Source organism: Martes martes, assembly GCF_963455335.1.
Source record: "Martes martes genome assembly, chromosome: 9".
NCBI classification, from domain to species: Eukaryota; Metazoa; Chordata; class Mammalia; order Carnivora; family Mustelidae; genus Martes; species Martes martes.
In genome coordinates this window covers 113,507,724-113,533,980 of record NC_137896.1, presented here as the reverse complement: position 1 = coordinate 113,533,980, position 26,257 = coordinate 113,507,724, and the positions used below count along the sequence as shown (strand labels likewise).

Genomic DNA, 26,257 nt, shown 5'->3' with positions numbered 1-26,257 from the left:
TTGTAGTAGTGTTTATGCTTTTTTGCAAATTTACCCACCAGAATTTTTTTTTTTTTTTTAATAGGCTCCATGGCCAGCCTGGAGCCAAGTGCAGGGCTTGAACTCATGACCTTGAGATCAAAACCTGACCTGAGATCCATTGTCAGATGCTTAACTGATTGAGCCATCCGGGCCCCAAACCCATCAGTTTTTGTTTTTTTTGTTTTGTTTTTATCTTTAATGTATACAACTAGGGAGAAAAAGTATAGCTGGTAATTTTGAATGAGTTACTACTTCAAAGAGTTTTTATGGTTAGTTTTTTTTACTACTTTTTAGATATCTGATACAGTTGTTCTTCTGGAAGTTTCCACTTACCCACATTTCTTTACCATACTCAGCTAAAGCTTTGCTGAACTTACTGCTTGATAAGTGCTAAGTCTGTAATAGAATATCATATTTATTTCTGAGGAATTCCATGACTCTTAAAAGATTGGCCTTTGGTCCTTAGATAGTCTGTCATTTTCATATTTGGCCTTCTCAGTTGGCATAACCCAGGACTTACTAGTGAAACTCCCTAATAGTTTTTGATTTGCACATGTAAATTTAAGCTATCAGTCATATCAAATTCAATCTAAACATTTCTTTGTATAGTTTTTCAATGTTCCTTTATGTGACTTTTTTGAGGTCACACAGAGAATGGTAGATCCATTTTAATATAGATTTCTTGTTTTTTTTTTAACTCATTTTACACGTCTGACTTTTTCTTCTTAAATACGTAAATAATATATATCACAAGCAGTCTTCCTGAAATCTTACAATGTCATAATATTTTATGTCAAATAAAATGTATAATTTTATAGATTTTACAATTTTATAGAGTATAGGTTGATTTCATATAGAAGTATTAGAAACAATGAGGTCTTTCTAAAGATACATATGTAGTGTTAACCTGGCATCTTTTATTCCCCTAGGTTACTTTTTAATTGGTCCATGTCTCTTCCCTGCAATATGGTTTTGAAGAAAGCTGTTGACAGTCTACTTTGCTCCATGTGTCATATACACCCAAGTTATTTTTCTTTGCTCATGGGCTGGATGGGAATTACCCCTCCTCCAGTGCAGTGTCATCACAGACTGTCCATGACTGATGATAGCAAAAAGCAAGATCTTACTTCATCCTTAACAGATGACTCTAAAAATGCACAAGCACCTCTTGCACTAACTGAATCACATTTGGCGACCCTTGCCTCGTCTTCTCAATCTCCAGAAGCGATCAAACAATTATTGGACTCAGGTTTGCCTTCTCTTCTTGTGAGAAGTCTGGCAAGTTTTTGCTTTAGTCACATTTCTTACTCAGAAAGCATTGCTCAGTCAATAGATATTTCCCAGGACAAGCTCAGGCGGCATCATGTTGCACAGCAATGTAATAAGATGCCTATCACAGCAGACCTGGTTGCTCCTATTCTTAGGTTTTTGACAGAAGTTGGCAGTAGCCATGTTATGAAAGACTGGCTCGGTGGGTCTGAAGTCAATCCTCTATGGACAGCACTTCTGTTTTTACTGTGTCACTCTGGGTCCACTTCTGGAGGACATACTTTAGGTGCCCAGCAGACTAGTGCAAGATCAGCCTCTCTTTCTTCAGCTGCTCCAACAGGATTGACCACTCAACAGAGGACAGCAATTGAGAATGCGACTGTTGCATTCTTTCTGCAGTGCATTTCATGCCACCCTAATAATCAAAAACTGATGGCCCAGGTAAGATTAGAAAAATTGGCTTATTGTTTTAGGCATCTTATTTTAATACACTGTTAAATAACATTAATGATATTAGTTGAGAAATTTAAACCATAATTAAAGTCCTGACCATATCTGCTCCCTTCTCCCCTCAAGTGTCACATATTCCTTTTGATGAGATAATGGGCAAATTCATGGTGATTCTAGCTATAATTGATAAATTGCTCCTTTTAAACTCACCTTCCCCTCCAGCCCCTGTCCCCATCCAGTAAAAAGAACAAGCCAAGAACAACAACACTTCAGCTTTGAAAGACGAGTGACCACTTGAGGGTGGTCATTGAGCATCTCATCTGCAGTGAGGCTTTGTACATTGTTGTAACTGGATTGCTACAACTCTTGGTTTGCTTCTAATGAAGTCGCCATTAGGGTAGTTTTCAGATAGGAGACTCTTGACAAAACACAAGAAATGACTTTATTATAGTAAGTCCATGGGGCCAAAATCTTGAAAGCTAGAATTAATTTCAAGAATAATTCTATTCTAGTTGATTTTTGCCAGATTCTGTTCCTTTCTTGCTGTTTTGACTTTCATCAAGTTGTTTAACCTATAGAATGGGAATGATAAATACCTGCCTCAAAGATTGTTTTTGAGACAAATACCGTAATGTATATAAAGTAACTACCATAGATCCTGTCTGTGATCTGGTAGGCACCAATAAGTAGGAATCAGCTTTTTTTTTTTACTCCCTAATTTAGAGTGCCTATTCAGAACAGATTTTATTACAATCTAGAGGGATAGTTACAATAATTTTCAAAAAATGTGAAATGATCTATTGAGAAGAATAACAAGATATCTTGCTGTCAAAAGTAATTATTTTGAAACTATATCTGCTTAGTGTGCCTAATTAGAGGAAATGCTTAGATTACTAATTTTAACCAAGGCCATGAGTATTTGAAAATTTGGCTTGTGCCTCTGGATAGCATGAAAACTTTGTGACTTGTTGCTTTCTGGCTTAATTTTCATCTCTCAGCTTCTTATTAAGGCTTTGTGTTATATTTTAATACCCTTTTCCCCATAATTTTTGTTGGATTGTAACCACATTGATATTGACTAAAGTTAAAGGTAACTTGGTTATGCTAGGTATTTATTATGTGAAAATCCTGTGATTTCTCTTATTCAGAGGAATTTTCTGTGAGGATAGTCTTTTTTTATTCTTGAAAGTACAAAGCTGCAGGTAAATAGTCCACTTAACTTTTTAAATCTCTTTACTTGCCAGGTTCTCTGTGAACTTTTTCAGACATCTCCTCAAAGAGGGAACCTTCCAACATCAGGGAACATTTCAGGGTTTATACGTAGATTATTTTTGCAATTGATGCTGGAAGATGAGAAAGTGACAATGTTTCTTCAGTCTCCTTGTCCAGTGAGTATTTAACAGTTAAATAAATTTTAATAATTAGCTGTATGCACAGATATTTCATAATTTCATATCAGAACCTATAGTCACCTCTGCATCTTAATTTCTAACATAACAAACTAAAACTAGAATAACCTTTATATGTAATAATAGTTCTTAAAAAATCTTTTTTGGATTACCCTCCTTGTGATGAATAGCCTGATTATACCCTACCATGAAGAGTATAATTTGTTGGGGGGAAAAGTGACTGATTATTGGGTATAGTGGTACTAGTACAAAAGTTGACCAACAAAGCAAATGCCAAATGCACCACAGTTTAAGATATATACAAAAGCAATGCTTTATATTTTGTGTGCATTTAAAATTTTTTTTTTTGCTTTTGAAATTGTTTTATAATGATACATGTATCAAAAAAAAAAAACACTTCTTGATTTCTTTTGAATTTTCAGCTGTATAAAGGTAGAATTAATGCCACAAGCCATGTCATCCAGCATCCAATGTATGGAGCAGGCCATAAGTTCCGAACACTTCATTTGCCAGTCTCAACAACATTATCGGAAGTTCTTGACAGAGTGTCAGGCAAGTCAGATTTAAGTATTAATTTTTCTTTCACTTTATGTTAGACTATACAGAATTTTGTTACTTTTTGTAACTTTATTTTACTGCATCTACTCACTCAGCAACCATTTAATGAACAGAAAAGGTCAGTGTGTCTTCACATTTTGAAGCATGAGTAGGAAGCTGATGAAGGGGACAAAATGTACAATACATTCTTGCACCCATAGTTCTTTTGGTGTGGTGTGTGTTCTGTGAGGTAATGACAGAATGTACAGTCAGAAATGTTGACAAGCCTCAGGACGCCATGATGGACTTTTCTTGCAGTAAGGGCTGTCTTATAATAGATGATTTGCAGGCTATAAGTTGGAATGACAGGACTCTAACAGACATTTACAGATCTCAGGACGAAATGAATGGTCAAGCAGTGAAAATGAAATAGGTAGATCGGACTGGTGACCTTACTGTTTGTAGTAGTGAAAAAAACAGAGAGAAATTTTCCCTTAGGTTCTTGCCTATATTTTAAGATGATGATTCTAAGCCATTCTAAGATGATGCCTTTGAAGGGCAGATAGGTTATTAAAATAAAAATAGTTTTTGGTGGCAGAATGCAAATCCACTCTAGACAGTTTGATTTTATTGCCTCTCAGAAATCCTGTGAATGAAATCAGTGATGAGTTGATGGAGTATCTTCTTTGTCTAAGCACAGTAATCAGCCCAGAGGTTAGAAGAGAAAGCAGGGCACACACTCTGCCCCTCAGAGTACTATGATCTTATGTATGCTGTCAGATTAAAAAATAAATGAAATTTAAGAATGTTCGCATTCTAATACAAATATAAGTATGCTTCTGTCTGTATCCAGATACCTAAGCTTACAACTGTAGGAAGTTAGGAGTAAATATCTCAGAAAAAAACTTATGTCTAAAGGCAGGAAATAGAAATCTAAGCTTAGAATAAAAAACTGGATTGAAGAGATTTCAGAGTTGTCACTACACATAGATAGTAGGTAGGTTAAACCATGAGAACGGATGTGATTGCTTTGAGAAAATAAGGTAGAAAAGAATCTTTTTTGGCTTTAATCACTGCATCTAACCCAAGTGTGTATATAATACTCTAATTCTTTTCTTTTTACAAGTTATCCAGTAAAATATTAAGAGTATTATTATAACTGCATAAATAACATTTGTTCTTATTTGAAGATGTCCACCTTATCCTGCTACAACTAAACTTTTTTGAAAATTTGATTTTACAGACTTTTTTTTTCCTATCATAGCCTTGAATTGTTCGTTCTACATGGTGAAGAAAAAAATGCATAATTAATTAATTAAATGAAAAAAGGACAAGTGGGGAAGAGTACTGAAGTTCAGTTGTGATTTCTTATATTTAACTTGATCATGGAAAAGTAGTAGACATTATTGCAAAATAACTGGAAATTTTTTTTTAAGATTTTATTTATTTATTTGAGAGAGTAAGAGAGAGCATGAGGGGGGAGAAGGTCAGAGGGAGAAGCAGACTCTCCATCGAGCTGGGAGTCCAATGCGGGACTCAATTCCAGAACTCCGGGACCATGACCCGAGCCAAAGGCAGTTGTTCAACCATCTGAGCCACCCAGGTGCCCCAAATAACTGGAAATTTAACATTTTTCTTTACTATAAAGGAATGCTGTTTTCTAAAATGTCATATTCAGTCATTAAGAATAAAAAATACTGGGACGCCTGGGTGGCTCAGTTGGTAAAGCGGCTGCCTTCGGCTCAGGTCATGATCCCATCGTCCTGGGATCGAGTCCCACATCGGGCTCCTTGCTCGGCGGGGAGCCTGCTTCTCCCTCTGCCTCTGCCTGCCACTCTGTCTGCCTGTGCTTGCTCGCTCACTCTCTAACAAATAAATAAATTTAAATTAAAAAAAATTTAAAAAAAAAAAAAGAATAAAAAATACTTCCCTTTATTACTTACATATTTAAAAAAATTGATTGCCTTGTAAGAATACTACTCGTATTAAAAAGTCCAACAAAGAGTCTTCCTGAGCAAGTATCAGAAATTATGCAAGTGCTGAATTTAACCTCTGTTTAGCAGTGCTTTAGTCCTTTAAGGCATGTGTATGATCTTTAGCCATACCTGGTGGCATGTTTGTGTGTGTGTGTGTGTGTGTGTGTGTGTGTGTGTGTGTGTATTTTTTTTTTTTTTTTAGATTTTTATTTATTTATTTGACAGACAGAGATCACAAGTAGGCAGGGAGACAGGCAGAGAGAGGAGGAAGCAGGCTCCCTGCTGAGCAGAGAGCCCGATGCGGGGCTCGATCCCAGGACCCTGGGATCATGACCCAAGCCAAAGGCAGAGGCTTTAACCCACTGAGCCACCCAGGCGCCCCTATGTGTGTATATATTTTATCAATGTGTATAAAAATAAAAACAAGTAACCCAAAATTACCTAATAATTTTACCCACTTCCCATAGCTTTTCACCACATTGCTTCCAAATAATAAAGATCGTATGTCAGTATATTTGCTTTTACAAATTTCTTTCATTGCTTTTAAGCAATTTGATTGTTATATGCCTTGTAGTTTTCTTATCATGCGGATTTGTTGACTTTTTTTACTCCGGATTTATAGATATCATCAAATTTGGAATTTTTAAATTTAAAAAACATTTTTTAAATAAATGCTGTCTCAAGTATTTGCTTTCTTCCTGTTTCTCTCCTCTCTTTGTGTAATTCCAGTTACACATATTTTTTTAAAGATTTTATTTATTTATTTGACAGACAGAAATCACAAGCAGGCAGAAAGGCAGGCAGAGAGAGAGAGGAGGAAGCAGGCTCCCCGCCGAGCAGAGAGCCCAACGCGGGACTCGATCCCAGGACCCTGGGATCATGACCCAAACCGAAGGCAGAGGCTTTAACAAACCACTGAGCCATCCAGGCGCCCCCAGTTACACATTTTTATTAGGCCTCTTGAAGTTCTTCCACAGCTCACTGAAGCTCTGTTCACCCCCCCCCCAACTTTTTTCCCCTCTCTTTATAATTTTTGTATAATTTATATTGCTGTCTTCAAAGTCTATTCCTCTGTAGTGTCTTGTTTGTTAGAAGGTCTTTTGGTTCTTTTTTGTATTTCCTTGTCCTTATCTAAAATGTGTAAGTTTTTGTCTATCATCTTAAACACATTGGTGTGTTTATATTGATTATTTTTCCCTTATTATGGATTTTATATTATCGCTTCTTTATTTGCCTAGAAAATTTTGTTGGATGCCAGGCAATGTGACTTCTTTTTTACTTCTTTTGGGTGTTTGATATTTTTGTATTTTAATAAATATTTTTTATTTTGTTTTGGGATGCAGTTATATTAACTGAAAACAGATTGTTGCTTTTAGAGCCAGCTTTTAAGTTTTATTAGGTAGGATAAGAGCTCCTTTTAATCTAGGGCAGAACTCACTGTGATGATGGAAGTTTTTTATAAACTTACACTGTCTAGTACAGTAGCTCTTAAGCATATGAAATATGTTTGGTGATACTAAGGAACTAAATTTTTAATGAATTTAATTTTTAAAAAGTGCTACATCGGAGTAGAAATAGGGTACCACATTTGAAAATTAAGGTCGAGGGCTACTTTGACCTTATTAATGAGGTAATACCCTTCTGAGAACTCTGTTAAGAATTAAGTACGCATTGAGAACGCTACATATTACAACCCTCAATTTAGACCCTGGGGTTGGTCCCCTTGTTACTTTTGAGAAGCACTTTCCTTGGCCTTTCCTATGTGAGGAAACCACATATAAAATGCTCAGAGACGACACTAGGTCTCTGGAGCTCTCTTTCTGTGCAGATTTTTCCTTCCTGGCAATGTGACCTGAAAACTGCAGCCAGCCACCCTTGTCTTCCTGGGCTCCAAGTCTCTGTCCTCACCTTGGGTGATTCCTGAGTTGTGCTATGCCATCTGTGGCCTGGGAAACTCTAGGCAGGCAACTGTAGAAGTCCTTGGGCTCACCTCCTTAGTTTTCATCACCCAGCCATCCCTCTCCTGCCTTCCTTATAGCCATTGTCTGAAAACTATTTGATGTACTTTCCTAGTTTTTAGTTATTTCAGATAGGAGAGTAAATCTGGTTTTTGTTATTTCGTCTTGACCAGAAGTGGTAACACAAACTAGAACAATTTTAAACAATGTTGAGAAAATTTTTTTCTTAGTGGTGTCTTTTAGTATTTGGGGTTTACTGGGATAACACTATGTTAAGTTCTTAGCACCTAATGATCTTTACTGGTTTTCCTGATAATGCTATGGATTGTGTGAATTTTTGTATTATTTAAGTATTTAATTCTGACTTCTGTTACGATTTTGCCATTTGGGATTGCTTGGTGGTTTTTTATAAGAAAGTAAATGTATTGTTGCATTCTGTATTTATTGTTTATAGTATTTACAGAATTTTTAAATTTCACAAAAAAAACGGAACTCTCTAAAGGCAGTCTGCAGTTAGGAAGGAACGCCGGAAATTGAGATCATGGGGATATTTTTAGACATTCAAGGAAAGCTAAAGAGTAGGAGATAATACAAAACATAATACTATTTTATCATTTGATTGTTGTTCACCTTTTTAAATTATGAAGAAGCATTAGATCATAATTGTGTTAGGTTAGAAAAGTGCAAAGAGAATCAGTATCAACATATCTATTTAGTGAAAGTCATTCCTAATATTGAAACAGTTAAAAAACAAAAACAGTTCCTCTAGGTTTTTGGATTTCTTAATGGCCAGATCAGATCATTATGTAGTCATCCATTCAATTCATGGTTTTTAATAGCATGCCATATTCCAGAGTAATGAAAGAAAACATTAATTCAAATAGTTTATCTTATTAAAGTCCTTAGTATCTGTTTTTAAAGTATCTAAGTTTCCTAAGTTAAAAATAGCAAAACGAATCTTCATTATGGAAATTTTTTCCTTTCTACTCCTGTCTGTAGAATAAGAAGTCTAATATAATGCTTTAGGAGCGTCCTGAGCTTGAATTCCATATTTGCCATTAATAGGTTAGATCAGTAACTTGTTAAAGGCTGTTTCCTTATCCTGAGAGTAATATTCCTTCTTCATATGCATGTTGTGAGGACCAGATTATGTGTTGGTGGCAAGCACATTGAACTGTGCCTTAAATAAAGGAAATTTAGTGGTAATAGCTTTTCATTGCCTTGAGAGGTAATAAATACCACTGCAATTTATAATGTTTTCTAGAGATGGGAATTTAAGTATCCTGGCTTATGAACGGTGGTGATTCCCTTAAATTGATATCAGCAAGGATTAAATATCAGGCTTTACCTCATCAGTTTCTTCTAAATACATTTACATTCTACCCACATTAGTGATAATGTCTTGTGTAATACTTGTTTTGAAATATTTGTAGCCTCCTCCTTAATGACTTTGAAAAGCAGTGTATTTTAGGTAATATTTTCTTACAGATACACCAAGTATTACTGCTAAACTAATTAGTGAACAGAAAGATGACAAAGAAAAGAAAAACCATGAAGAGAAAGAAAAAGTTAAGGCGGAAAATGGATTTCAGGACAATTACAGCGTTGTTGTTGCTTCGGGTAAGCTTTCTCGTTTTTTTTGTTTGTTTGTTTTTTAAAGATTTTATTTATGTATTTGATAGACAGAGATTACAAGTAGGCAGAGAGGCAGGCAGAAAGAGAGAGAGGAGGAAGCAGGCTCCCTGCCGAGCAGAGAGCCCAAGGAGGGACTTGATCCCAGGACCCTGAGATCATGACCTGAGCTGAAGGCAGAGGCTTCAACCCACTGAGCCACCCAGGCGCCCCAGCTTTCTGTTTTTTATAATCTTGATTTTGTTTGGGTTTTTATAAAATTATAACAGTATGTATTAATAGGAACTTCAGGTAATAAAAGGTATTGATGCAAATTTATGCATATATGCAAATTTATGCATATAGTGCAAAGTATTAATGCAAACGTCTTGTAGTGATTTTTTTTTGTTGTTTTTTGTTTTTCTTTCTTTTCAGTGTAATAGAATTCATTGTTTATGCACCACACCCAATGCTCCATGCAAAACGTGCCCTCCATAATACCCACCACCTGGCTCCCCCAACCTCCTACCCCCCGCCCCTTCAAAACCCTCAAGTTGTTTTTCAGAATCCATAGTCTCTCATGGTTCATCTTGCCTTCCAATTTCCCTCAACTCCCTTCTCTTCTCCATCTCCCCATGTCCTCCATGTTATTTGTTATGCTTCACAAATAAGTGAAACCATATGATAATTGACTCTCTCTGCTTGACTTATTTCACTCAGCATAATCTCTTCCAGTCCCATCCATGTTGATACAAAAGTTGGGTATTCATCCTTTCTGCTGGAGGCATCATACTCCATAGTGTATATGGACCACATCTTCCTTATCCATTCGTCTGTTGAAGCGCATCTTGGTTCTTTCCACAGTTTGGCGACCGTGGCCATTGCTGCTATAAACATTGGGGTACAGATGGCCCTTCTTTTCACTACATCAGTATCTTTGGGGTAAATACCCAGTAGTGCAACTGTAGGGTCATAGGGAAGCTCTATTTTTAATTTCTTGAGGAATCTCCACACTGTTCTCCAAAGTGGCTGCACCAACTTGCATTCCTACCACCAGTGTAAGAGGGTTCCCCTTTCTCCACGTCCTCTCCAACACACATTGTTTCCTGTCTTGCTAATTTTGGCCATTCTAACTGGTGTAAGGTGGTATCTCAATGTGGTTTTAATTTGAATCTCCCTGATGGCTAGTGATGATGAACATTTTTTCATGTGTCTGATAGCCATTTGTATGTCTTCATTGGAGAAGTGTCTGTTCATGTCTTCTGCCCATTTTTTGACATGATTTATGCATATAATGCAAAGTATTAATGCAAACGTCTTGTAGTGATGTTTTAATACTGGACGTAAAAACGTTGCACCTGAAATCCATTACTCATTGGCAGTGTAATTATTATACTTATTTTATATCTGAACCTTAATATACTTCATCAGATACTGAACATTTGTGAACTGTTTAGGTACTCATTTTAAGCTTGACAATGTACAGAGACTTGCACTCATACTGTCAGCTGAAGAAGATGACAAAATGTCCCAGATAACTGATTATTTGGAGGATATTTTCTTTAACATAAGTGAGATGATTTTAGTTCAAAGAAGATTGTTTAGTCCATGTTACTTCACTCCTCAAATAGGCGATCTCTGTACTGGTGGAATTTATTCTGTTTCTGAGAAGAATTAATGCGAGATTTCCTGCACATAGTCGCACAACAATACTTGCTAGTAAAACGGGCAGTCATCTATATCTCAGAGACAGTAGAATTTAGTATTGTTTTTTACTTTCTTGAAAATAGTTACAAACATGAAACCAAAATTAATGATGTGTCATAAAGGGCAAATAAAATTGGGAGATAAAGATCAGAAGAAATATTTCTCTCTTTTGGCATTAGTTAGAAATGTGATGCTTTTTAAAAATATTGTGAAAGTGTTCTTTTATTTCATTAATGTGTTGGCTAGCTACAGAATCTTACTGATTCTTTTAGGGCTGAAATCCCAGTCTAAACGGGCTGTGTCAGCTACACCACCTCGTCCGCCATCCAGGAGAGGGAGAACAATGCCTGATAAAATAGGAAGTGCTTCTTCAGGAGCGGAGACTGCCAACAAAATAATTACCGTCCCAGTGTTTCACCTGTTCCACAAACTCTTGGCAGGTAATGTTCGCAATATTTAAAAATTAAAAAAAATTTTTTTTGAAGACATGTTTGCTAGACTCCTGTTTAATCAAGTGCTCGAGATGAGATAAATGAGTTAGTGAGGCTTTGTCCATACAGTTCTCTCTAAGAAAAATGAGAAGAAAAGGAGTAACCTTCTACATATTCTTTTTAACGTTATAATGTTGATATTTACAGCTTAGTACTTTCCTAAATTTTGCTGTCAGTGTGCTATAAAGTCAGTAAAACTAATGTTTTAAAAAGTTCATAACAAGTTGTCCAGGAAACAGTGTGAGGCAGATTTTGAAGAACTGGTTATAGCAGTGGAGTTCTTTGCCATACCACCAAAAGTTATGCAGTGTTTTCTCCTCGGGTGGTACACATTCTTTGACCAGTATGCTTCCTGTTGGTCAAGATGATAGCCAGTTTATCTCCATTTTTGTGCTATATTGTTACAATCAAGTTGCCACCTAACTTTGAAAGGATTTTCCTTCTTAGCTTTATGTTACTGCTTTATAGCAAAGAACCAAGGATGGCCAGTAAACTGGATCTCTCTCTATTAAAAAATATTTTTTAAAGTTTATTATTTTTTTAAGATTTTATTTATTTTAGAGAGAGAGAGCACAAACTGGGAGGTGGGCAGAGGGAGAGAAAATCTCTAGCAGACTTTGTGTTCAGTGCGGAGCCCAACGTAGGGCTCGATCCCATGACCCTAAGATCATGACCTGAGCTGAAATCCAGAGTCATACGCTTAACCAGCTGAGCCACCCAGGCGCCCCGCTTTCTATAAAAAAAGTTGTATTGAAATACAGCTATGCCTGTTTATTTGTGTGTTGTCCATAGGTGTTTTTGTGCCACAGTGGGAGAGTTAGTAGCTGCAGCAGAGACCGTATAGTCTTCATAGCTTAAAATATCTATTATCTGGCCTTATAGGGAAAAGATTTTGCCAACTCCAGATTTGTAGGAATTCTGTTTCTTTGTTTCTTAATTTGGTTCAGAAGATCTTAGTGGGATTTGGTTAGTGACTAACACTTTCTATAGATAGTATTATTCACATGCATCAGAAATAGATTTCTGTAAACTTCCCATGTGCTGATTTTAAATTATTTTTAAATTAGTGTCAGAATCAGACGCTTAAGGTGCAGTTTAGTAAAAACAGTAACTGACTAAATCAAACCACGTAAATGTCTCCCTCTTGGATTCTAGATTTAACTTAGTTATATCATTTTTAGGCCAGCCATTGCCAGCAGAAATGACGCTTGCCCAACTCTTAACTCTCCTGTATGACCGAAAACTTCCTCAAGGTTACCATTCAATAGACCTGACTGTTAAATTGGGATCTAGAGTTATCACAGACCCAAGTCTGTCAAAAACGGACTCTTTTAAAAGGTTACACCCTGAAAAAGGTATGTATGTGATATTCCTTTAAAATTACAGTGCATGATCCAAGGAAGTAAGGATTTCTGTAGCTGATGACTTAATTTACTTTGTTTTTATTATATCAAGCTAACAAAATATTTTTCTTTATGATGGAATAATTTATAAATACAAAAAATCGCTGTTTTCACTAGAAATTAATCTTAATTTCTCTTAACAGCATCATTTATTTTATGAGCACATATGCTTTATTATTAGCCTTTTGCATCCTTTAGTAGATTTAGAATATTTCCTTTGCTCAGTTTTCAGCAGGATTATTTGGGGTTTTTTTTTTTAGTGTTTATAGAATCTGGTTACGTATAAACACACTAGCCTTTTGGTTTTCTTCTGTGCGTGATTCAAAGTTAAATCAGTATGGTGTAATTCTTAGTTTTCAGTACAAGAAGTCTTTGTTATTATTAAGTTTTTCCTAGTTGGTTTCTTCAGAACGTGATGTACGCATGTTAGTATTTGCTTTGACTCTGCTGACTTATTTTTTATGTACAATATAACTTACAAATACACCCTGAAGGACAGTGCCTCTCAAACTTTAAAATTATGCTTATAAATTACCTTTAGAACACTCTTAAAATGCAGATTCTTATTCGGTAGGTTAGGGATGGGACCTGAGATTCTGCATTTCAGAAGCTCTTAGATGATGCCGGTGCTCCTGTGCCAGTGACCGTACCTTGCGTAGCAGGACTTTAGGAAGCAACATCAGAAATAATTTAAAAATTATTGTAGCATCTAGCCTTAAAGCTTGATCTGAGTAACCTAAGATATTTATGCTCTTTTGTTATGTAGAGAGGCAACAGTAAGATCTGCTTTGTAAATGAAAGATTATTATAAAAAGAGACCTTTTCTTACCTGTTACTTGTACTTTATTATTCTAGATCATGGAGACTTACTTGGTAGTTGTCCAGAAGATGAGGCTCTCACTCCAAGTGATGAATGTATGGATGGGATATTGGATGAATCTTTACTTGAAACCTGCCCCATTCAGTCACCATTACAAGTTTTTGCAGGAATGGGTGGACTGGCTCTTATTGCAGAAAGACTGCCCATGCTATATCCAGAAGTAATTCAACAAGTAAGATAAGATTCCTCATTGAATATATCATTCCACGACAAAGCCCTTTGTTCTCTTTTTTTGCTTTTTTGAAAAAACTCACTTGTGTTAACCTTTTGGGAGTACCTTTCTCTTACAGTCTTTGAGCATTGTGTAAGTCTTTCAAAGGTAAGCCTGTACAGAGCTTTTTATGAATTAGTTGGTTCCAAGGAAGTGCTGAAGACCGAGCACATTTGCCAAACTGATTACGCTGCAGCATTTACTTTGACTTTATGGTCGTCACACTGTAGCACTTTTATTTCTGTGCTTCTTTAGGCATATTAATTTTGGATATTACTGGCAATGGGAGAGTAAGATGGTAGTGTATACTGCTACCCAAATGTATTGTCTTTCTGCTTAACTTTTTTTCCTGTTTTAGGTACCAGTATGTTTTAAAAAACATACTGCTTTACTGTTAATTAATGTTGCTATTGGGGAGGTGTGTATTTTCAGTGCTCTTTCATTAATAAGGAGGGAGTATGACTTATGGGAAGTTTTCATTATAAAGCACTTGACGTTTATTGAATGAAGTAGAGGAATTATTCTCTGTAATTTCATATACTTAGTATATATATATTAGTTTCCTAGGGTGCTGTAACAAAGGACCACAAACTGAATGGCCTAAAACAACAGAAATTATTCTTTCACTGTGTAGGGAAGTTCGAGGTCTGAAATCAGGTTGTCAGCAGACCCATGGTCCCTGTGCAGGCTCTGGGGAAGAATGCATCCATGTCTCCTTAGCCATTGGTGGTTGCTGGCACTTGGCATTCATTGGCTTGTAGCTGCATCAGTCCAGTTTCTGCTTATATTTTCACACGGCCATCTTTCTTGTCAAAGACATTGAAGACAACTGTCATTGATTTAGGATCCACCCTGATCATCTGCAGGGACCCTAGTTCCAAATTGATGTGGATTAATAAATGAATAAATAAGAGAGGAGAAGAAGGGAACATTTTTACTTATAGTTCAGGCCAACTAATAAATGTAGAAGGAATGATAGAAAGTCACCATTTGGCAGCCAGTGTAGTAATTATTGTTTTAGGCAAGAATTCTTAAAATGCTAATTCTAATTGATCAAAGTTTGGGGGGAAACGATATTTACATAACCTCAAAGACTCTGTCTACAGATTCTTAACTAATGACAAAGGATAAAATAGTAACTTTATTTATAAATAAATAAATGTATGGATGTATGTATCTGACTTTAGAGATACTTGGCAGATACCACCATACTCATGATATCATTTAATTCCTGATGTTTGGAAGCTTTTTAAAAATATGTCCCTTTATTGGTGTTTTTATTCCTGTATTTTAAAGAGATTATTTAAAGTCACATCTTTAATTTGAACCTGATGTTGAAAACACAAATAGCGGAGCAAAAATTCTCTTTTTCTTCAGGTGAGTGCTCCAGTGGTAACTTCTACAACTCAGGAAAAGCCAAAAGATAGTGATCAGTTTGAGTGGGTGACCATTGAACAGTCAGGGGAATTAGTTTATGAAGCACCAGAAACGATTGCAGCTGAGCCTCCACCTATCAAATCAGCAGTACAGACCATGTCTCCCATTCCTGCCCATTCTTTGGCTGCTTTCGGATTATTTCTTCGTCTTCCGGGCTATGCTGAAGTGCTACTGAAAGAGAGAAAACATGCCCAGTGCCTTCTTCGACTGGTGTTGGGAGTGACGGATGATGGAGAAGGAAGTAAGTGTTTAGAATTAGTAATGAAATTTAGCATAGGTTGTGTAAAAGTTATTCAGCTCAGTGCCTGTTACTCATTATTTGTTTATTTCACAGTAAAGTTACTAGGTCCTTTGTTGCTGGTAGTTTCATTCTAATGATACATATAACAAGTCCTAAAGAATCTTCTTTTTCTTTTTTTTAAAGATTCTATTTATTTATTTGACAGAGAGAGACACAGCGAGAGAGGGGGAAGCGGGAGAGGGAGAAGCAGGCTTCTCACTGAGCAGAGAGCCCAATGTGAGGCTCGATCCAAGGACTCTGGGATCATGACCTGAGCCGAAGGCAGACGCTTAACCGACTGAGCCACCCAGGCGCCCCCAAGAATCTTCATTTGCATTACTTTATTCATTCAAAATGTATTCACTGTTTACATAACTGCTGGGCACCATCAGAAGCAGTGGGAAATGAAGCAGCTATTTAGATTTGCCCTCATGTCACTAATGTTCTCCAGTAGTAGCAACAAGCGGTATAGATAAGCATAGACTTAACAAGTTGCAAAAGACTTGCAAGAGGTACAGTATTATGAAGGCTCACGGGTGTGAGACTGTTTCCTTGCTACCCAGCTATGTGAATAAAGTGGCAGAGTAATTTTTAGTAGGACCTTGAAGGATAGTCTATTTAGGCTGAGATGAGCTAGAAAGAAGATGATTTGAGTAATGTTTGTGTGCTCAGATTATATGAGAGAGGATAAGTTAGCTGATGAAAACTTGCATAAAAAGCACTGAGAGCTCATTCTAAAAACTATTATTGAAAACAGATCATGGAAAGTCTTACTAAGAACTTGAGATTTTATCCTGAATAGTAATAAAAATTCACTAAAACATATGAACCAAGTCATGACATGATAATCTTTCTTAAGACAATGAATCTGGAAGCACTGTTTCAACTGAAGAGAATAGAATGTAGAAAGTAACATTATAGAATAATTGTAATGTGATAATATTACAGAATAATAATAAAAAGCTATGGCATTTGTTTCCATTGGGCTGGCAATTTTATTTAATATAAGGGAACATTAAAGAAAAGTCATAATTGAGGGTAGCCTAGCAAGTAGATTTTCAATCAGTTAACCTATGATTCTTCAGTTAATGACCATTCCATTTGAAGATTAATAATTGTTCGGGGCGCCTGGGTGGCTCAGTGGGTTAAAGCCTCTGCCTTCGGCTCAGGTCATGATCCCAGGGTCCTGGGATCTAGCCCTGCATTGGGCTGTCTGCTCAGCAGGGAGCCTGCTTCCTCCTCTCTCTCTGCCTGCTTCTCTGCCTACTTGTGATCTCTGTCAAATAAATAAATAAAATCTTTTAAAAAAAAAAATGGTGACATTGGGACACTTGGGTGGCTCAGTCGGTTAAGCATCTGCCTTTGGCTCAGGTCATGATCCCAGGGTCCTGGGATTGAGCCCTGCACCCGGCTCCTTGCTTAGTGGAGATCCTGCTTCTCCCTCTGCCTGTCACTACCCTGTTGTGCACACCACACGCTCTTTCTCTATCAAATAAGTAAATAAAATCTTTTTAAAAAATGGTGACATTATTTTAAATGTTTTTGTAATAACTTATTAAATTACATCCTAAATAGTCTTGGTTGTTTGGTTTCATGTATAAACTATATATGCCTATTTTAATAGATCAGATTTGTTTGCTTATTTGTTTTTTAAGATTTACTTATTTGAGAGAGAGAGAAGAGTGGGAGGGGCAGAGAGGGAGGGAGAGAAAATCTCAAGCAGGCTATGAGCTGAGATCATGACCTGAGTTGGAAACCAGGTACCCCAGATCAGGAATTTCTAATTATTCTAATTATTTCATCTGATTTTTTAATTTAAGTAGATAAAAGGATACATTTTATGGCACTCTATCACACAATGGTAGGTGTAACCCAGCAGAAAATCGTCTTTATGCCATTTCACCCCCCCCTTTTTTAGTCAATATATGCTGAATGTTTATTAAAAAGTATAATTCTGATATCCATTGTCACTTCCACTGTTCATATAGCGGTGGTTTTTATTTTGGTTTGGTTTGGGTTCTTTGCACTTAACATTCCTTTCTTTCTTTCTTTTTTTTTTAATAATTTTTTTTAAGATTTTATTTATTTGACAGAGAGAGAGAGAGATCACAAGTAGGCAGAGAGGCAGGCAGAGAGAGAGGAAGAAGCAGGCTCCCCGCTGAGCAGAGAGCCCGATGCAGGGCTCAATCCCAGGACCCTGAGATCATGACCTGGGCCCAAGGCAGAGGCTTAACCCACTGAGCCACGCAGGCACACCTTAACATTCCTTTCTAAAGCTGGGTGTAATACCAAAGTAATATCATAGACAGATAAAATGGTTTCACTCTTTCATTATCTATTCATGGTTGAAACTATTCCCAAGGCAATCAGGTATTTTAAGTGCTTCTATTTTAGTTTTTAGGTTTCCATTCAATTTCTGATTTATAATAATCATGACAGAGTCTATAACTATTAATTATCATATGAATATATTTCAACTTTAATTTGTTTACATATACTATGTCTTAAAGAGGTTTTCCAGACACTTCTTATTATTACATTTTTCAGGTATTACTCTGTTTGTGGTCTTTGTGTTGTTTTTTAAATAAATTTAATGATATATGGCGTGTTGTCACTATTAATTTGTGACCCTGTATCTTGTTCCTTATTGTGTTCTTAAGTATTTTTAACTTTGAGTTCTCTTTTCTTGATCTAGGTCATATTCTGCAATCTCCATCAGCCAATGTGCTTCCAACTCTTCCTTTCCATGTCCTTCGTAGTCTGTTTAGTACGACACCATTGACGACTGATGATGGTGTGCTTCTAAGGCGGATGGCATTGGAAATTGGAGCACTACACCTCATTCTTGTCTGCCTCTCTGCTCTGAGCCACCATGCCCCACGAGTTCCAAACTCTAATCTCAATCAAGCAGAGGTAAATTCAATTTTATTTATTTAGATTATGAAAAAATTAAGTTAAATTCATGGAGTACAGAATAGGGTTTTTCTGAAATAGTATTTCAGAGACTTGTGTATTCCTTTTTTGTTTGTAAAAGGATATTTAAAAGAGAAACTATGAACTAAGTGTTTCTTCTCTATTAGGCTCTTTTAGAAGCCATAAGTTAATCCATCTACTTGAAAAACAAAGATGTAATAGCTAAAGAAGCTTTCCCATTTACCAGGATATGCTGAATTTACATTGTGATCTCTCATCCTTTTCTTGAACTTTAGAGAATCTTACTATTTAATTGGAGCTTCTAGCTAGTTCAGAAAGATAAGGGAAGAAAGAAAGAAAAAATAAACCTCATTATTTCAAGATGTTTTGATTGTGTTTCTAGAAAATCCAAAAATAATTAATGGTATAAGTGAGTTTAATGAGGATACAGTGTCCAGGTTCAGTATTTAAAATAAGTATACCAGCAAGAAACATGAAATGAACTTTTTTGTTTTTTAATTTTTTTATAAACATATAATGTATTTTTAGCCCCAGGGGTACAGGTCTGTGAATCTCCACATTTTCACACTTCATAGCACTCACCATAGCACATACCCTCCCCAATGTCCATAACCCCACCACCCTCTCCCGACCCCCCCCCCCGCCCCCCGGCAACCCTCAGTTTGTTTTGTGACATTAATAAGAGTCTCTGATGGTTTGTCTCCTTCCTGATCCCATCTTGTTTCATTTATTCTTTTCCTACCCCCCAAACCTCTCACATTGCATCTCCACTTCCTCATATCAGGGCAGTCATATGATAGTTGTCTTTCTCCGATTGACTTATGAAATGAACTTTTTAAAGATACTTTTTTTAGCATCAAAAAGAGAAAATATCTGTGAATGAATCTAAAAATAAATGTGTAAGATTTTTGTGTGTGAAATACTTGAAGTTTTCTTAAACACTAGTCTTCAGTAAACTGAGATCTTTGCTTATGTTTATTTCCATGGGCACAGAAAATAGAACAGTTCAATAGTATTTCTTATCAAAGTGATCTTTATGTTTGATGGAATTTCTGATTTATTTTGGAGGAAATTAACAAACCAGTTCTAACATTTTTTGGGGAAATGCAAAAGCTCAAGAATAGCTAAGGCAGTTTCAAAAGAAGAGTATACCTAGTAGGCTTATGCTATCATGTATCAAAATTGATTAAAATGTGGTATTAGTACAAGGATAGATTAGAAGCCCAGCAAACAATAGAGACTTAACTCCCCATATGTTTGATTATCTGTTATGATAACAGTAACTCTGCAACATAATGGGGTAGGGGTAAGTACGATCTTATCAGTTAATGATGGTGGGGGTCACTTAAATGTTCTTGTGGAACAAAAACGAATCGAATCTTTAAACCCTAATGTACTCTATATGCAAAAATTAATTCTAACCAGATGATAGATCTAAATGTTTGTAATATATACAAAATATAACAGTGCCCTTTGACAAAAAACATACACAGATACCTTTATGATCTAGGAGTAGACAAAAACTTCTTGAAAAGAATATTTAGAAAAGTTCTAACCCGTATGGGAAAAAAATAGAAAAAAAACAACTGTTTGAAAATTAAGAACTTCTTTTCTTCAAAAAAACTGAGGATAGTGAAAAGGAAGTCACAGAATGGGAGACCATACCTAAATCTGTATGGGAGACTATAGTTGGTTGTATCTGATCAAAAACTTTTATTAGGAATATTTGGAGATCTTACAAAATTACAGAAGGGAAAGGCAAGAAAACCCAGTAGAAAAATATGTGAAAGGCTAGAATGGGCACTTACAAGAGGGGCTACCTAAATATCCAATAAATGTAAGAAGATCTGTTTCATTAGTTACTGGAAAAGTACAAAATGAAAACCTTTAATACACTACAGCTATACACCCATCAGAAGGTGTAAAATTCCAAAACCACAATACCAAGTATTGTCCCATCATCATTTGTCATAATATAAAGTGTGTAGAATGGATAAAGTAATGTGGAAACAGTAGAAAGGATAAGGAAATTATAGTCTACTATTAAATGGAATATTGTTAGGCTATGAAAGTAAATAGCTACAGTGAACTATACACAATAGCAGTGCATTTCTCAAGCACAACTAAAATGCCACACATAGAATATATATATGGCATGATTCTATTTATATAATGTTTAAAATTAAACAAACTGAAACTATAGTGGATAGAGTTTCATGCTTAAGTGGTAAAATTATAAAGAAGAGTAAGGAAGAGTAATGAGTACAAAAAATCAGAATTATAATTAACTTTGTGGAGGAATTGAAGGTTTGACGAATAGGTAGTAGAGTAGGAGCAAATTCTTGTGTGCGGTAATCTAATTCTTGACCTGCACAGTTAAATAAGTTTTTACAGTTCATTAAATTTGTTTTGTGTTTTTTCTGTATATATGTTACACTTTATAGAATTTTTTAAAATAAATTTCTATCAATAATGTTATTTTACTCTTAACTGTTTATATGGTAATGAAGTTGTCATTCATTTAACACTTTATCTTATAAAATGTGAGAGATGGCATTTTTAATCATAGAGCCATAAAACTAAATTGCAGGTCAGTTTATGAAAGTAGTATACATAATATTCTTCCTTAGAAAATATTCCCATTAAGAGAAATGAAAAGCACTGGTATTATTTTTAAATAACCCTTAAAACTAATCTTAGTTGCAAATCTTCCTTTTTTTTTTTTAGTTACAAATCTCTTTTGTGTTCATAGTATATTTAGTAAAAATTCTTTAAAAGAGGATTCTTTTTTTTTTTTTTTAAAGATTTTATTTATTTGACAGAGAGAGACACAGCGAGAGAGGGAATACAAGCAGGGGGAGTGGGAGAGGGAGAAGCAGGCTTCCTGCCGAGCGAGCAGAGAGCCCGATATGAGGCTCGATCCTAGGACGCTGGGATCACGACCCGAGCCGAAGGCAGAGGCTTAACCCACTGAGCCACCCAGGTGCCCCAAGAGGATTCTTGTTATAGAATTAATTTTAATTTTACTGCCCACAAAAATAATAATAAAAATTGACCTTTACAGAGTTTGAGGTTATGTTAATAAGGCCACTGATTCTAAGTAATTTCTTCTGTCTCTACACCATTCACATTTTTAAATGTCCTCTTTTGCCAAAAGAGAATTTTCTACACATCACATTCTGAGAAAGAAAGAAATTGAGAATTATTCCTTCTAGAAATAGAAGCAATCTTTCTTACCTTGATTGAAAACATATGACACCATTATAGGGTTCTCCTAAGATATGCTTGTACTAGATTCATCCTAAGGGATCTGGCTCATATCCCTATTGCTTTCACTGTTTTCTCTAATTTTAAGTCATTGACTCTGTTGTCCTTACCCCATGTTTTATTGATAAATATTTAAATTATTTATTTATTTATTCTTAAATAGAAGCATTTATTCTCCATTTTCCCCCTCCCCCAGTCCCTGGCAGCTACCAGTCTGTGTTCTGTGTCTCTGTATTTACCTACTGTGGGTATTTAATATAAGTGGAATGGTGCAGTATGTTATCTTCTGTGTCTGTCTGCTTTCACTTAGCATGTTTTCGAGGTTCATTTACAAAGCAGCGTGCATGTATCGTACTTCATTACTTCTTATGACTAATTGTTTTCTATGTATATGTATATCACAATTTGTTTATACATTCTTTCATTGAAGGGTATTTGGGCTGTTTAGACTTTTTGGCTGTTACAGTCTTGCTGTGAAAACACATGGACCTGTATTTGCCTATCCGTTTTTTTTTTTCCTTTGGTTATATACTTAGGAATGGAATTGCTGGGTCACATAATAATCATTTATTTAATTTTTTTAAAAGAGATTTTATTTATTTATTTGACAGAGAGATCACAAGTAGGCAGAGAGGCAGTCAGAGAGAGAGGGGGAAGCAGGCTCCCTGATCCCAGGACGCTGGGATCATGACCTGAGCCGAAGGCAGAGGCTTAACCCACTGAGCCACCCAGGTGCCTCCTTTATTTAATATTTTGAAGAGTTCTCAGACTGTTTTCTATAGCAGCTAAACTCTTTCTTTTTGCACTGATAAATATTTTTGAGGGCAACTAAAATCAGATATTAAGAAATTTTCATTTTTTCTTTGTAAGCCACAGGTATCAAGCTCTCATAACCCTACATCAACAGAAGAACAGCAGCTGTATTGGGCCAAAGGGACTGGCTTTGGAACAGGCTCTACAGCCTCTGGATGGGATGTGGAACAAGCCTTAACCAAACAGAGGCTGGAAGAGGAACATGTTACCTGTCTTCTGCAGGTATGTTTACAACGTTGATACTGTCGGGGATAATAATTAAAATTATTTTTTTATATTTGTATTGGTTAAGTGTTGATGACTCTCCAACTCATCTTCAGCTACTTGTATAAAACACATTATGCTCCTTGCTCTCAGTACATTGAAGATAGCACTGGACAAAGATTGTTCTTCCCTACTTGTAACTATAAATTTCTTCCCTCTCAATTAGCTTCTTCACTGAGAGGAAATTGACGAGTATGAAATTACCCAGTAATTGGAAAATGTACCATATCTACCTCCTTCCAGTCCTCTTTTCATCTAAAGTGCTGTGTCTGGACTCTTCAAGGGAAAAAAATTATTTTTTTAATATCTTTGTTTCTTTGTTTCATATTGTTTTATGACTTTTCTAGAATCAGGCAAGTTGAACGAACACCGAAAATCCCACAGCACCAGTATGACAAGGGGGAGATGCTTAAATACTAGCTTTAGTCCCTGCATCAACTAATTGACTAAAATAGGTCAAATCTTTATTGTTTTAAGATTTTATTTATCTGTTTGAGAGAAACAGTGAGAGAGGGAACACAAGCAGGGGGCATGGGAGAGGGAGAAGCAGGCTTCCTGCTGAGCAGAGAGCCTGATACAAGGCTCAATCCCAGGACCCTGGGATCATGACCTGAGCTGAAGGCAGATGCATAATGACTGAACCACCCAGGTGCCCCTAAAATAGGTCAAATCTTTGAGCCTTATTTTCTGCAGTTCTAGAATGATAGGCTCATTCTAGTATAGAATTCTAAGATCATCCTCAAAATGTAAACTGAATCCAGTCCAGAAAATAAATAATGTAAGAATTTCTGCTAAGTTTTTTTGTTTTGGTTTGGTTTTTGTGGGTTTTTTTAAGATCTTTTTTGTTTAGAGAGAGACAGCGAGAAAGGGAATATAAGCAGGGGAGTGGGAGAGGGAGAAGCAGGCGTGCTGCCAAGGCAGGGAGTCTGACTGAGGGCTGCTGCTAAATTTTGAAGTATGTGTTCTCAGGTGGACTTTTTCTTAGTGTCTAACTGTATACAGTGTACCATCTGCTAAAAGCACATCCTTCTCTTGAAAATCTGAAGAAAAGAATATCTTATTTTTAAAAGATAGACTGTGCCTGACTTGAAAATATAAACAGTGAATATCTAACAAAATGTGGGCTTTTGAAGTGTGTGAATCTAAAATCCAATGTGAACCTAACAATTTTCATTTTTAGGTTCTTGCAAGTTATATAAATCCTGTGAGTGGTGCAGTAGATGGAGAAGCCCAGTCATCTCACGAGAGTCGAGTTCAGAACAGTAATGCCCTTCCTTCTGTACTTCTAGAGCTGCTCAGTCAGTCTTGCCTCATCCCAGCTATGTCCTCTTATCTACGAAATGATTCAGGTAAATCACATTGTTGTTAGTCCTTTGTTGACTTCTTTTATAATCTATTAAAATAATAAGGTACAATTGAAGTATTTGGTGTTAGTCTTCCCCGATATATGTAGGTATAAGATTAATGGATTTCTTTCTTAAAAATTTTTCTGGAGATACCTAGTTGTCTTCAGGGGCTCCTAATTGGATAACTGTGTTGTGACCTGTTCTGGAACACAAAATGAAAGTTTTCCTTATCCCTTTGTTTTAACCTGTGAATGTACTGTATTAAAAAAATAACATATAACGGAAATTAATAGGGCAAAGGCTGGCATCTTCCTGACTGTGTTCTAAGCTAAATATGGTTGATTGAACTTCTGTGCATCTTAATGTTTTTCTCAAACACTGTCCAATTTCAGATGTTGGTAAATTAAAGAAAGGCAGATATACAAATTATTCTAATCCATAGGTACTTGATAATAAGTACTAATTTTTACAAATTCAATAAGAAAAGTACTATAGTTACTTACTTTGCCAGTATGCAACTGATAATTGAAACTAGTTATAGTTGTGAAATTAGTTCCAAGAATTGGTATTCTTTTCCCAAATAATAATACTTATTTTGTTTACAGATATTGCCAAAAAAACCCAAAGCAGTTAACATCTCCTCCTTTTAGCTAAGAACTTTTAGGTTTTTTGTTTTTGTTTTCAACTGTCTGCTCTGCTTCTTATCTTTGTCTTTATTCATATTCTTGCTCATAAAAATAGAGTTTTACCCATTTAATTATATTATTAAGAAAGGATAAGTAAGGAAAGTGATGGGAATAAGTCTTGAAGTCTGTTTGGTACTTGGTAGCAGTTTAATGCACAATTGGATGGATGGAAAAGCTACTTGTATTTGAAAAGAGGTAATTGCCCCTTAACTTCTACCATTGTGGAGGTTATTGGGCTTAAAAACAGATGGTTCTCTAGTCTACCTTAAACTTCTTCATAAAAATGTTGAGGTGATACATTATTTAGATTGCTTTTGTTCTTACACTGACCTATTTCATATATCACATTTGTCTTTTTTTAAAAGTAGTTATCAAATAAACAGTATATTTTTTGATTAAGTAAAATATTTAAAGCTATAAACATACTGGTGCCAAAATTTAATATTGGATTGTATAGAGAAATTGAATAGAATAAGATAAGGTTTTTCTTTATCTCTTTCCACATTATTAAAATATTTTATTAATCATTTTGCTTTCAAAATTTATATCCTCAAAAATTTAAAAACTTGTTCTATAGTTCACTCTTTGTGTAACACTGAGCTTTTATGTTTATGGTTCAGGGTTAAAAAGGAAATCCAGTATTATCTACGTTTACTACTTAAAATAATGTATTCATGTAAAGTGTAATTTCTGCTGAGTATGTTAATAAATACATTGTGATTTTGATAACCATCTGGAATTACAGAGACTTTGATACTCTATCTTGGAGCTATTTTAGAAATTTAATACAACAAATCAGAGTTTGACCTTTCCTTTGTGCCATACTATTTACCTGTAAAAGGTGATTTTTTTTTTTTTCCCAGCCCAATGTTTAGATTTATGTGTTTAAGCTGGTACCTTGTCTAGTGGTATAGTTGGAATCGATACATTCACATTTGAATGTGGTAACAAATTATTTTGAAATTATGTTTTTAGATAAATTAAAGTGACTTAGTTAAGATGAATGGGTCAATAATTTGGTAGCACACCTCTTAAATTATGTTTTCAGTGATCAGAGAAAATTATTCTCGAGTTTGTGATGCAGTCTGATCTTTAGTTGGTGAGAAAAGTATACGCATTTAAGATGAGTGTTAAAATTCATTCTGAATATGAATTTTTGAGGAAAACATAGCTTAATGTTACATTAATAAATGTTACTTATATAATCAATTTTGGTTAAAATGTTTTTTAAGTAGCATTTTAAAATCTGAACAAATTATATAGTCATTTTTCTTGGAACTTAGTAAAATTCCAGTTTTAGGGTCCCC

At 35.5% G+C, this 26,257-nt stretch overlaps 1 protein-coding gene across 2 annotated transcripts in view; it reads left to right on the top strand.

Annotated features, from left to right (window-relative positions):
* Positions 1-26,257, top strand: part of BIRC6 (baculoviral IAP repeat containing 6) — a 234,697-nt gene that overhangs the window by 145,968 nt on the left and 62,472 nt on the right. For both annotated transcript variants that reach the window (XM_080814319.1, XM_080814318.1), the window contains exons 55-65: positions 951-1,731; positions 2,985-3,128; positions 3,572-3,701; positions 9,109-9,240; positions 11,211-11,378; positions 12,611-12,784; positions 13,688-13,884; positions 15,301-15,601; positions 18,336-18,553; positions 22,712-22,876; positions 24,099-24,267. In XM_080814319.1, coding sequence (XP_080670445.1) covers positions 951-1,731; positions 2,985-3,128; positions 3,572-3,701; positions 9,109-9,240; positions 11,211-11,378; positions 12,611-12,784; positions 13,688-13,884; positions 15,301-15,601; positions 18,336-18,553; positions 22,712-22,876; positions 24,099-24,267 — 2,579 coding nt within the window. The remainder of the gene's footprint in view (positions 1-950; positions 1,732-2,984; positions 3,129-3,571; positions 3,702-9,108; positions 9,241-11,210; positions 11,379-12,610; positions 12,785-13,687; positions 13,885-15,300; positions 15,602-18,335; positions 18,554-22,711; positions 22,877-24,098; positions 24,268-26,257) is intronic.